The following is a 13,344-nucleotide window of genomic DNA, read 5'->3' on the forward strand; positions in this document are numbered from 1 at the left end:
GTGGTGAATGTGTTGTTGAGGGTGATGTTTTTTCCTTTTTAAAGTCACTGTGTGTGAGAGGTGGGGAGAGAACATTAGAAATGTTGTGGGCTTGGATCACTGGTAGAAGCATTGTTTCTTTACTGTGTTTTACTTCCTGAAGGAATGAATGACTCTCTCTCTCTCACTCAATGCAATGAGAAGTCCTTCCAGATGCCCTCAAACACGGTCACTGTCACTAACTGCTCCTATATGATGGACATCCTGGGATAAACTTGAACCCCCCCCCCCCCACACACACACGACCCAGGTTGGACTCTTGGCAGACGATTAGTCCAGTTTGTACGAAAGGCCTAATATCAATTCCAGTTTTCGTTTTCTACACGTCAGTCATTAAAGAAATGTGTTCTGTGTCGATGTGATTGTAGCAGAAATTATGCTAATACTTGTTTTTCCATACCACCGCCCCTTTCCTCGGTGTGATTAAGCACACCTGCTCCAAGTGAGTCTTCCTGTTGCGTCTTGGTGATAAATCCTGACTAACGCTCACAGATAAGCATGTACCGTAAGCAAACAGACATACATGCGACTTGTCCATTGTTTTTATTTTGTACGTATGTATATGGATGGGTTCAGATCACTGCACTGAATTGTTGAAACTCCCTCTCCCCTATTATCTCCTAGGGAGGGCGGGTGGGTTTGGAACTTTGGACTCATTCTTTTTTATAAAGAATGAAAACATTACTCACATAGAATGAAGAGCTACAGTATGTGAATGAAAGTTGCGGAAAACAGACCATCTCTTTTCAATGTAACATGAAAGATGAAATAAAGTTAAAAATGTTTGACTTTGTTGCTGTACACTTCATGAGGGGTAACATTATTACTGTATAGGCTACTACTGAAATAAAGTTTCAGCGTGGAGTGATCAATACATTTTTGGGCAAAGAGAATTATTTTGTATTATTTTGGCTTTCGCATCTCATCTATTCTGTCGAGATGTGCATCAAGGCGCCTGGCAGACATCTCTGCTAGCAGAAGAGACCAAGGAGCTCTGGCGTTAATATGTGCTCAAAGCGAAATGGAATGGATAACCTTTCGCCAAAGTCACCATGGTGACCACTGGGGCTGGTAGTCCAGCCGTCTCGAGGAAGCAACAGAGTCATCACGAGCCCTTGACGTTTACGACCTTCCCCTCCGGTCAACCATGCACGCGCGCCAAGACAGACCTCTTTCCATCGGCTACGCGAGTCGACAACAACCGGAGATTTTACCGACAATAACCGACGGTAAGACAGACTGCCACCGGAGTCGCGTATGAGAGTAATGTGTAAGTTCACACGTTTTAGACTCGTAGGCCAAATGAGATGTCAATGCAACAGGCAACTATTGCGCACCTGCTAGGCTGGATCATAATGGGGATATTGTAAACGTTTTCCTTAGGATCTTAAAACAGTTTGTGTTTATATTTAACATGGCCCTATTAACAAATACTCTTTGATGTCTAACCGTCTTTCCCCAAGCAGTGATTCTCAGGTTCCGAGGAGCCCGTATAACATGCTGATGGCCTGTCTTGGCCAGTGCCGTCCGGAGCGCCCTCTGTCCAGGCTGCTGTGCTCCGAGCCCGCCCACGTGAGGGCTTCACTGGAGGGTCTGAACCGATCTGCCCAGAGGAGCAAGCAGCAGCTGGTGGAAGAGATACTCCGGTCCGATGAGAGAGAGAGCGTTATACATACCCTGGGACTCTTACTCAGTTCTACAGACTCATGGTGAGCCGTCAATGGTGATATTTAAGAGAAAACATTACATACATTCTCATACTTTTCTCATACATTCTCATCAGATGTCTGTGTGGAGTCGCGAACAAGCCATCCTTAATGTTAGGAGTTGTTGGTTATTCACATTCTCATGCTCGAGGCGGTAAGTGGATGAGTGCAAGATGTTTTCAGAAAACATCCTTCCATGCCCTTATGTACAGCACTGAGACCTCTGCTAAATACATGATTGTGTTTATTCAGTCAAGTGTAGGCCAACCTTTCACAAAACAGACACATTTGGCAGAATAATATGCATTTTCATAAGAGAACTGAGCCATGTGAGAAGCACTGTAATTCTTTAATGTGGGTCTTATGGTTTTACAATTTTCCATTGCAAAAGCATTCATGACGAATGTTCCATGGAAAATACCATCCAGTTTATCCTACTGCAATGAAAAGTATTTTCATGTGCATCGTCATGGCAGCACAGTTCTCACCCTGAACTGTGAATGCCAGTAAGAAGCGATATGATTTAAGGCTGTCCTTGGCTGTGCCTGAGTTAAATGTGACTGGCTGCTGAATAAGACGCCAGTTAACTACTGTTTGTAGTGTACATTACCATGGCTCTGAGACTCACATAAATCTCTCAGGCGCATTAATGTCAGCCTGTACAGTGTGATAACACTGGCTGTGTACGCAATGTGTTCACTACGAAGCACATGGAAGCAAGTGGCTCATGTGTTGTTTTTGTCACACCCAGGGTTTGTGGCACGGCGGCGTATCTCCTTGGGGTCCTGGTGGAAAGAGAGGACATTATGAAGGAGCTGCAGTCCAGGGTCCCTGAAGGCAACGACAGCTACAACAAGAACAACCTTGTCAGGGATTTAGGACGGCTCCTGACCAAAGATGACCCAGACGTTGTGATGAACGCCGCTGGGGCCATAGCCTCCTTGGTATTAGATATGGTTACAGGAGGGAGGGAGGGAGAGAGCGAGGGAGAGGGTGAAGGAGAGAGAGAGAAGGAAAGAGAGAGAGAGAGAGAGAGAGAGAGACTGTGCTACATGGTTTGGTAAGGAGACATGTCCTTCCAGTACGCCAGCATAATGCAATTCAAAAATACAAAAGTTACTAATTTTCAGCCATTGACCCACACATCAGTAAACTAGCACTGCCTTGAGAAGGTGGGTCTTTCAGTAACAAAACTGACCACACGAGGGCGCTAGAGAGAGAGAGAGTACTTATTGTGCTAGAAGCTATCAACTCCTTAACCTTCCTCCTCTTCCTCAGGCAGCGAGCCCAGTGGGTCGTGGGTGGCTGCTGGGAGACCCGGTGGTGTCGGGTCCGGTTCTGACCAGCCTGTCGGTCCTCTTGAGCCAGGGACGGGACAACGCTGTCAACTCCGCCGCTCTGACCGTGGCACGGCTGTCCCTTTGCGAGGGGGCCTGCCAGGCCTTGCTGTGTCACCCCTCTGCCCCCTGCACCCTGGCTAGCCTGGTACAACGCCTGGCTCACAGCCTCACAGGTCACAGCCCAGGACCTGCTTTTGAAACCTCTAGCACCGAAATGGGGGATGGGTATCCAAAGCCATCTTGCAATGTGTGCCACCCTGAAATGTGCAGAGATGCTATGATGCTGTGTGATATTGGCCTGTTTTAGTCGGTTGTTCATGTTTCTGCAGACACTGCTATGAACGCAGCCTTCGCTGTGGGTCGTCTGTGTGGGAGCGAGAGGGGGAGGAGCCTCATTCTGGCCGTTGCAGACGAGTATCAACTGGTGAGAAACACACAGAACAGACTCAGCGGGGTTTTGGAACAACACATCTCACTGTACACTTAGTAGAATCGTACCCTTGCAAGTCTGTTGATATCTGCTATGTGTCGGATACAAACTGCTCATATCAGAAAGGTCTGGTGTTGGATCAGTTGAAGGTCTCGTTGCTTGTCTCTCCAGGTTCACAGTCTCCGGGCTCTGATGAGTGAGGTCACCGGGCCGGAGGCGGGCCAGACGGCCTGTTTTGCATTGAGTTGCCTAGTAACAGAAGAAGATGGACATGCTCTGGTGCTGGCTAGCCCCGCCCTCCCCGGCCTGCTTGATGGAATTCTTCGGTGTTTACAAACAGGAGACCAGGACAGTGCCTGGTTTGCATCCATGTAGGCCAACAGTTCTCCAGAACATTCTTTCATGATACACACGACATGCCAGTCATTTAATCAAATGCTCTCCATGCCACTCACTATATAGCCCTGGTGACCCCTCACCCAGGCTCGTGGTGGTAAAAGGATAGCCCCTCGGCCCCGAACCTGGGGAGGAGAGGACACAACATCCTCTCGAAGAAGAAGAATGCCACTCATTGTCCCATTACTCCACATGTCTGTGAATACTTCATATCTCAGTGTATCTAGACAGTCCTAGTGATTAAGGCATCATCCCTTCCCTCTCTTGGCATCACAGGGCGGTGAGAGTATTTTTGTCACGACCTACTGGAGTGTTACGCGTGAGAGAGCACAGACCTCTGGAGAAGAGACTGCAGGTTGGTGTTCTCTGGAGTAGAGCTGGGTTTAAAAAATCGATTCATCGATTCATGAATCCTAAAATCGATCTTTTATTTAATGAATGAATGAATAAATGAAGGAATGAATAGTTAATTCATTCATTCAATAATTCATTCATTCATTCATTTTTGGAAATCAGTATAGATACCCAGCCCTAGTATTGATGTGTTGCATAACTTGGCAGTCATGTAATTAAGGTTACAGCTCAAAAAAACAGGTTTTAGTAACACTAACCGAATCGATATTGAATCGAATCGAATCGAATTGAATCGTGATAATCGATTCTGAACCTTGTGAATCGGAATCGAATCGATTCTTGAAATTCGAATCAATACCCAGCCCTACTCTGGAGCGTTGTGTATCTGGGATTCCGTTCAAGCTTGGTGGTCCTTTCAATACTCAATAAGAACATCAATATCAATCCCCAAACATGAAAGAACAGGAGGCTTGTTACCATGGCAGATATTGTATCTTTTTTCTCCTCTGACAGTGTCTCTCCTGCTCTCCCTCCATTGGTCAAGAGCTCAGAGAGGAAGTGGACACATGTCTCAGGAAACTGGAACGCCTCACTAAGCCAACGCCCCCAACAACTAGACTCCTCCCCTCAGGGACTTATATGGTATCATGGGAAAAGTCTTTACCTGAGAGTGGCCTAGAGGTCACATACAGGTCAGCTGAAGGGACATGCCGGAAGTAATGACAACAAGATCAGACTGACTATTAACTGACTAATGATGGGTTCCTCTATGTCCTCCTTAGCCTCCTAAACGACGAGACTGTCATGTATAAAGGACTCCAGTGTCATGTGACCTTACCGGTCTCCGTCCTCAAGCCTGGACAGGAGCTGTCTCTCAGACTGGTCCACTTTACCTGTGATGGGGACACCAGCCCCTGCAGCGAGCCTGTGCTATTGGCCATAGAATCAGAGGGGGGCGGAGCCAGGCTTGGTCCTCCACAGAAACTGCGTGTGATTGGCTGCACGGCCTCTCAGGTGCGACTGGGTTGGGCCGCGTCTGCAGGGGAGCCGAAGCCCAGGGCCTATCAGCTGTTTCGAGGAGGGATGCTTATAGATACCACTACCAACCTGGGGTACGTTCGTTTCATTTTCCTCTGCTCATATCAACAATTACAGGTCTCCCTCGCAAAAGAGATCTTTAATCTCGATGGGATTTTACCTGGTTAAATAAAGGTTAAATAAAATAAAATAAAATAAAAATTACTTAAATTACCGCAAATAACAATTTTATTATATTTCTTATAATTTATTGTGCTCAAATGTCACTCCTTGTATTACCTATAACACCCCTAATTTGTATTGTACATTTTCTCATTCATGGCTTTCGTTTTCCCAGGGCCATCGTGGGTGGTCTGTACCCTGATACCCTGTACCAGCTGGGCGTGCGTGCGGTGGGCCCCGGGGACAAGGCGGGCCCCTGTGTGGAGGTGGAGGTCCGGACCATGGAGGCCCGTGACCATGCCCCCAGCGGCCTGACCCTGGTGGTCCTGGGCAGGCACGAACTGCAGGTCCTGTGGGGGGCGCCGCTGGTGCCCCTGGGATCCCTCTTTAACTACGAGCTGCGGCTGAACGGCAGCGTGGCCTACCTGGGAACGGAGCGCGCTCACACGGCACGCCGCCTGGCTGCCGACACCGCCTACACCTGCACCGTCACGGCCATCACCTCCAGGGGGCGCTGTCAGAGCAGGCCCGTCACCAAGAGGACTGCCCGGGACGAGTACCCCCACACACAGAGGTGGGAGGAGGGGGACGAGGAGAGGGGTAGAACTTTGATGGATAAGCGTTGATTGGCGATACCAAAGATTAGGTTTAGCAGTTAGGCCTTGCTTTGAAAAATCATGAGATATGTCAAATAGTTTTGAGTGTGTGCTGCATTTCTGCATAGTACAAGAGAAATATGCTTTATTGTCCATGAGTGTCCTGACACAAGCTACTTTTCCTTCTCCACTCAGTGTCAATAAGGTAACTCTATCCATGATGCGGCTATTCTGTCCGTTTGACCCCATATCAGGTGTCTCTACTTGCCCACCCGCCAGCCTGCTCAACCGGCCCCGGCATCTGAGGTGCCAGAGGTCAACCCAAAGGTCACAGAGGCCAGGGAGAAGGTCAAGAAGGCCCACTCTGCGCACGGTCATCTGCCCAAGGTCCATCTGTCTACCAGGCGTCACAGGTGGCTGGGTCACCACGGGAACATATGTTACCAATGGGAACTCTGTCTGTCTGTCATAGAAGCTTAACTCTTGATGTGTTGACTGTTGTTTTATACTCTTGTTTTTGTTTGTCCACAACCCTAGGAAGCCTACACCATCTTACTTAGACTTAGACTTAGTTCCTCCCGTTCCTATTGGAACATTGGGCAACGAGTCCCTTCCATTTGCTCCGGTCCCTGGTGACCCTTCTTGCTCCAGCCCAGCTGACACCCATCTCACTTAGGTCTTCCTTAGCTGTATGTCTCCATGTCTTCTTTGGCCTCCCTCTCTTCCTCTTTCCACCCTCTGGCACCCAGGCCATTGCCATACTTGCCGGTCTCTCTCTTGGCAGTCGGAGTACGTGCCCAGCCATTCTCCTTCTCCTGGCAGAGACAATGTCGGACAATGGTGCCACCCCTGCCCTTCTCATCACCTCCTCATTGGTGATGTGGTCTCTCCATGGGATCCTCAAGATGGTTCTGAGGCACCGTCGGTGAAAGACGTCCAACATGTTGGTGATGCTGGGTGTCTTCATCCACGTCTCAATGTTGGGATGACCACTGATGAATCTCTTCGTCTCTTATTATTGTCCTTGATTAGCTCTGCGTTGTGTTTTGTTGTTTCTGATAAAAGACGGACCCCCAATCTCTACTATGTACCACACAGTCCAGTTTCTCCTTTGTCAGGTGTTCAAATGAATCTCTCCAACACGGGATTTGAGCCTCAGCAAAAGCGATTTATTCCAGAAGGTTTTACATACAAAAGACGATGGCATGCCTAATATACAGTTGACCTCTCTGTATGCTGTCTGAACCCAAATCAAATCATTGGTCTCGTTGCAACGTTCTTATGTGGTTTGAGTGTCCCCCCTCCCTCGTCTCTTCTCCGATAAGACTGTTTCTCTGGTCTCTGCTGTGGCCTTGCTTCGGCGCCCAGGCCTTTATCTCTAACCACAACAATGGTGTTTGCCCAGAGTGTACCAGCCATGAGCTGTCCTTATCTCATAAGTCTATGGAAGAGGGACGCTTCTTATTTCTCACTCAAGCTGACAGCCATACACAGAGGTCAATCATCATAATTAGGAAATAGCTAACAGGATCATATTAAAAGGCATTTCTCTGAAAATCAATATTCAACACCACTGACATGTAAAGGCGTAGCTTGATGGCCGTAGCGATGGCTTTGGATGACCAAATGTTGCTGAGCCGTTGGAACACTCTGCAGCTTTGAAAAATTCTGGTTCGAACGTCTTTCTCCACGTCTGCCGCACTTGAGATGTTGCTTCTGAGATAAGTGAAGTTCTCCACGTACTCTATGTCAAGCTCGCCTAAAGTGAGTGGTGGGAGGTGTTGATCTAGTCCGACGATCATGGCCTTGGTCTTTTCATGGCTTATCCGTAGACCGACCATTTCTCCATGCTCATGGAGATTGTTGGTCATCTCTTGGAGTGCAAGGTGGGTATGACTAATCTCTACACCATCACCTGGTAGTAAAAGCAGCAAAACTGAGTTATCTGAGGTGTGCTTAACACATTTTTATTCCGGGTCTGGACATGTATCCATATCAAGAATAATGATGAATAAATGTATCCTGTGTGTTCCATGCCTAGATGAGCATGGGACAGGGGCGTGGCCTAGATGAGCATGGGACAGGGGCGTGGCCTAGTAGACAGGGGTGTGGCCGTGACGTGGCCGTATGGAGGGGAGCCAGAGAAAGAGCAGGGCGGTCCGTCGGTCCTGCTGGGGTCCTTGCCCGTCCCCTGCCCCAGCTCCAGGCCAAGACGGAGGAGTGTACGGGGTCGAAGCAGCCCCAGGCTGGCCCTGCGATGACCCCGTCTCTTCAGCCTCCGGGCCCCGGGGCCAGACTGAGCCCGGATATTACTGTGCTAGATAGACGTCCTGTATTAGCTAACGATTGACACTTATGTGATGCACCTTGATATACTGTAGTTAAAAGTACGTATCTTTTCCAATAGGTACGCTCCTGCAGTGGGGTGCTCTCAGGAGAAGAGGGCCTAGAGAGAGAGGACAACCATCCAATATTCCTCATCACCGTGGTCAGTGGTCACTGTGATACATTTTCTACTGTGTTTTTTCAGTCACATGTCTGATCGTGTGTGTGTGTGTGTGTCTGTGTGTGTGTGTGTGTGTGTGTGTGTGTGTGTGTGTGTGTGTGTGTGTGTGTGAGCAGGACAGGACATTGTAGTGTCTATCTGCGGAGGGACAGGTAAGGGCTCTTTCATCTTCAGTGAATGACAGTAGGATCTTTGGAGACTGAAATTTGCTCAATTTCTCCTTCTGTTGCTTTTCAATCTCCTATTCTTCTCTGTCTTTGGGACGAAGGCTTTACCAGGACCAAGGCTGAAAAAGAGCAAGACATCTCCTGACAGCAAAGTGGACCAAACAGCGCTGATGCGTGCAGTGAATTATATTACTTTTGAAGACTTGTTGAAACTGTAACCAAATGTTTTCATTGGGAAGAAAGAAGTAATGTTTTGATGAATGGTGACATCTTAAATCAGTAGAAAATATTCTCTTTTCATGATTTAGTTTTGCAAAAACAATTAAATGGGTTATATGCACATTTTTCACTGGGGGGACACTATAGGGGCATGTCCCCCATGAGAAAAAAGCCAACTCATCAACTAAATTCTAGAAAAAGTAGAATTCCTTAGCCTAATTCAGAATGATTTAATAACCCATAAATACTAACAAAATGCAGTTATGAACTGTAAATGTTGTAGTTTCCAACTGATCAGTAAAACTGTAACATTTTGCTACAGCTGGTGGGATGTTTTGTTGTTTGTATCAGCAACTTTATCACAACACATTAAAAAGTCACAACACATAAAAAAATGCGCAACGCGTTATCACTTTTTTAATGTGTTGTGTTTAAAAAAAAAAGAAAGTGTTGTGACTTTTTTATGTGTTGTGTGGTTGTGACACTTCAGGACCACTGTATAAATCTCATGCTATGAACGGACACACACACACACACGGAGGGACACGTCACGCCTATAGAAGCGGCTGCACCGCATTGGCTGTACAAACAGCTGCACTGGCGACTCCAATCCACATGACGTCGCTAGTTGTAGTTATAGCCTACAGAGTTTGTCTTTGTAAAGTCCTCTACCCCCAAACACGGAAGTTGGGTTGGATAACACTTCTACACCAGAGCTTGCCTTGAAACACTACTTTAAAGTTGTAAGAGAACGTTGTTTTATCACAATTTCTCTTGGACATAAGATGGTCAACCTTGGGCTCTCGAAAGTTGATGATACCATCGCGGCCAAACATCCGGTGGGTGCTTTATGTGTCATCATTTGTCCACTGTGGCTGCAGGTAGCTAACGTTACATCCATGGGCTGCGGGCTTCAGTTCAGACGACATTGGACAATACTCTTCTCTATGACAGCTACGTTAGCGAGTGGTGGTCATTTGGGTGTCCGCCCTTGATAAGTTGACACAACCTTGTCTTTGTAAGTTAACTGCACAAAACACGTTGCTAGCCAGGCTGGAACATTCCCAAAGAACAAAAGCGTGTCAGCTATTTTCAGTTATGTTCAGTAGCCTATGTAGCTAGCTGGTTACATGCCGACTCTTTTTCCTCAGGGCTTGCAGCAGTACGCTGCCTGTCAGTCTCATGCGTTCATGAAAGGGACAGGGACCTTCATATTAGGTGAGAGTCCTCATCCCTGTCTTCCTTTATTTGAACCTCGGTGCTTTTACAAATATATATTTTTACACCTGTATGACAGTATCACATGCAGACAACCCATCCCATGTAACCTGACTGTAGACTATTTGAGGAGAGAAATGTGAGCCTCACTCTTCTCACCTGAGACATTCTCAAATAGTGCACAGTCAATGCACATGGTGGAATCGGTGAACGCCATGCCATGTTCATCGTTAAGCTCATGATTGCTTGTCTGACCTCCCACACCTCTCCTAGGGGCCGCTGGGCTGTTCCTCACACAGAGAGTTCTTCAGAAGAAGCTTCCCTACGCCCTTCAGTGGAACCTGCTAGTCTCAGTAGGTGAGAAAGGACAATCTCCTCCATCCATGTTTGAACGGGAGCACCGGCGGTGTTGGAACACACCCCTGATCGATGTCCCTCCTCTCCCCCCCTCAGCGGCCGCGTCAGTGGGCAGCTATACAGTGACACGCTGGGAGACTCAGAAGTGCACGGACCTCTGGATCCTTATAGAGACGGGCAAAGTGCCAGACAGAACACCACAGAGTGAGTACATATACTGGATTCTTTGATTTTTAATTTTTATTATTATTCTTTTATATATGCTGGACATTTTTATTCCTGTATTTTATTTTTCCTGCATTTTGTTTTTAAATGTCCTTTTTTGCATTTCGTTTTATATGACCTTTTATTTGTTGCACTTTGTCTTGGTGCTTTTCATGTCTAATGTAAAGCACTTTGAATTGCCTTGTTGCTGAAATGTGCTACAAATCAATTGCCTTGCCTTGCATTGGATCTATCCCCTTCTTGCCAGTGGGCTTGGTGGTGTTAGTTGTCGGCTACATCATCCTATTAACACTCACATCTGTATTGAACATAATGGAGAAATGTCTGCTTGTAGTTGATATTCTCTGTGTGTCTGTGCTACAGTATCAGAGCCTGCACCTGTAGAGCCCGCTCGGCCTAAGAAGACGGTATATGGAGATGTGATGGAATGATTATAGAATCTCTCAGCATCCCTTCTACGTAACTGTGCTTCAACAGCTGAGCGACTGCAAACTCTCGAACAAGGATCCGATTTACAGAAACCGTTTGGTCGGATTTAAATGTCATGACAGGTCATGGATGCAAGGACACATTTGAGCACCGCGCATCTGTTTTGATTGTTTGGAGGGATTCACATTGTAAGCTTGTGATCTTGCATTAGTTGGGGACATGTCATCCAGAGGATCTCACCATGTAGTTTCACAGTTTGCCAGTAGAGGACAGTAAGTTTTCCTGTAAATCACACGTTTTACTGCCTTGAACAGATAATAGCAGCATATGGGTGAACTGCAATGGATTTCAGAGTGTCAGAAAAACAAGAATTACTCAGACATTTTATTACGTTACCTCTCAAAGTTAGTGATTCTAAAGATTACAAAATTGTGATGCCTTATTGTACGACAGTCTTGGCAAAGCTCTGTAAACAGTTTTATAAGACCTTCTCTTTCTCTCCATCAACTCTGTGAATAGGTCTTTTGAGAGTGGACCGACATGTTTTCATACAGTATGTTCAGAAGAATGTGCCATGGAATTCAATAAAATGTATAGAGAAGGCAATCAGCTGTTTTAGAGTATACTCTATCATCTTGTATATTAATATTATGTATATTTAAACACAGTCAACTACTGTATTTAATTATACTATCATCATTGCATATCTAAAGATTATAACATTTAATCCTGACTGGATTTATTAAATTAACACCTGTGTGTACAGTATTTTGCCAAATGTGTTGAATTCCTTGAAACCTCATGACAGTTAATATGACAACTTTGATCTGGGGCTGCAAAATGCAGCAGAGGGACCGAATCAACGATAGAAAGTCTGTCCTGCTGACGTGAGGATTGTGATGACATACTGAAGTGATGAGCACTGAACTGAGGAGAAGTGTAAAGTGAAAACAGGATAAGCTTCAGATTTACTCCCCACAACAACAGCTCTCGAGCCGTGCTACTCAGGGGACCGAATGTGTCACAGTGACAAGACATTCTCATATCACATACAACACATCATCATTCTCTCTCACAATAGTGACAATTGTGGATGTTCTGAGTTCTACGGTAAGAAGAGATTTGGGTCATGATATTTAGTCAGGTCACTAACTCCTTCACCGTGGGGGAACCCCTCACACCCTTCATGTGAAGCAGGGGTGTGAAATCCTCCACCTGCCCCATCCCTCAAATGACTGTCTCAGTGTGTTCAGACTCATCGTTGTCCAGGTCAGGCTATTGCCTCTCAATGCCGCTGCTAGAACATATGATTTAGTTGGTAGCTTACAGATCACCCCAAATCTATCACCAATCCAAACACCCATCTGCCCAGAGTCGTCCCAGAGATGTTGGTCCCATCTGCTTTCCTCTCCATGACAGGATGTGACTGCTTGTCTGCCTTGTCTTTGTCACAGAGGGCTGAAAGGATCTTGTTTGTATACAAAAGATGATCTGTAAAGTGAATCACCTCCGATGTCCTTCCCCCAAGGACAGACAGGAGCGGACAGCAGGACAGACAAGGGATGGACAGCGTTAGCGATCTGTTCTACTGCATGTTTTTTGTTGTATTGGGTTCTTTTTGGGAGGAAACCTTTGTGAACATGGGGAGAACATGCAAGCTCCACAGAAAGACCCCGGAGACCTTCTTGCTGTGAGGCGACAGTAAAGAACCAATTTGGGGTTCAGTGTCTTGATCAAGGAGCTGGGAGCTGGGATCGAACCGGGGACCTTGCGATTCCCAGCCGGCCGTTCTACCTCCCGAGCTACACATTCTTACCCTTATATATCCCAAATGACCAGCTCAGCTCATTACGTTCAACTGACCATAAACACCTCTTTGGGACACTTGGCCCCATGCGTGAAGTCATTTCTTAACACCCTGAAGCAGAGTCCTAACAGTGAATGCAAACTATGGAATAAGTGACTTGGTACTTGGGTAGAAGAGGACTGTTGCTGGGTAAAAAAACAATACAAAGTGGCCTAAAGTAAAAAAGCTCTTCTTCCTGCTTTCACATTCATCTAACGCAGTACGGCCCGAAGGAAGACCAGTGCTAAAAGGCAGATAAGGATTGGTGTGACATTTCTGTCTCGCTACTCCAGGCATAGCGTGTCATCACCATGTA

General features: G+C 46.6%; 1 protein-coding gene across 1 annotated transcript; it reads left to right on the forward strand.

Annotated features, from left to right (window-relative positions):
* The first annotated feature begins 9,662 nt into the window (after positions 1 to 9,662).
* On the forward strand, positions 9,663 to 11,929 carry tmem141 (transmembrane protein 141). Its single transcript, XM_084442354.1, has 5 exons — positions 9,663 to 9,792; positions 10,105 to 10,171; positions 10,445 to 10,528; positions 10,625 to 10,732; positions 11,117 to 11,929. The coding sequence occupies exons 1-5, from the start codon at positions 9,739 to 9,741 to the stop codon at positions 11,182 to 11,184; spliced, it is 381 nt and encodes a 126-aa protein (XP_084298480.1). The 5' UTR covers positions 9,663 to 9,738; the 3' UTR covers positions 11,185 to 11,929.
* The last annotated feature ends 1,415 nt before the right edge of the window (positions 11,930 to 13,344 follow it).

The sequence above is a fragment of the Borostomias antarcticus genome, assembly GCF_949987555.1.
Source record: "Borostomias antarcticus genome assembly, chromosome: 8".
Taxonomy (NCBI): domain Eukaryota; kingdom Metazoa; phylum Chordata; class Actinopteri; order Stomiiformes; family Stomiidae; genus Borostomias; species Borostomias antarcticus.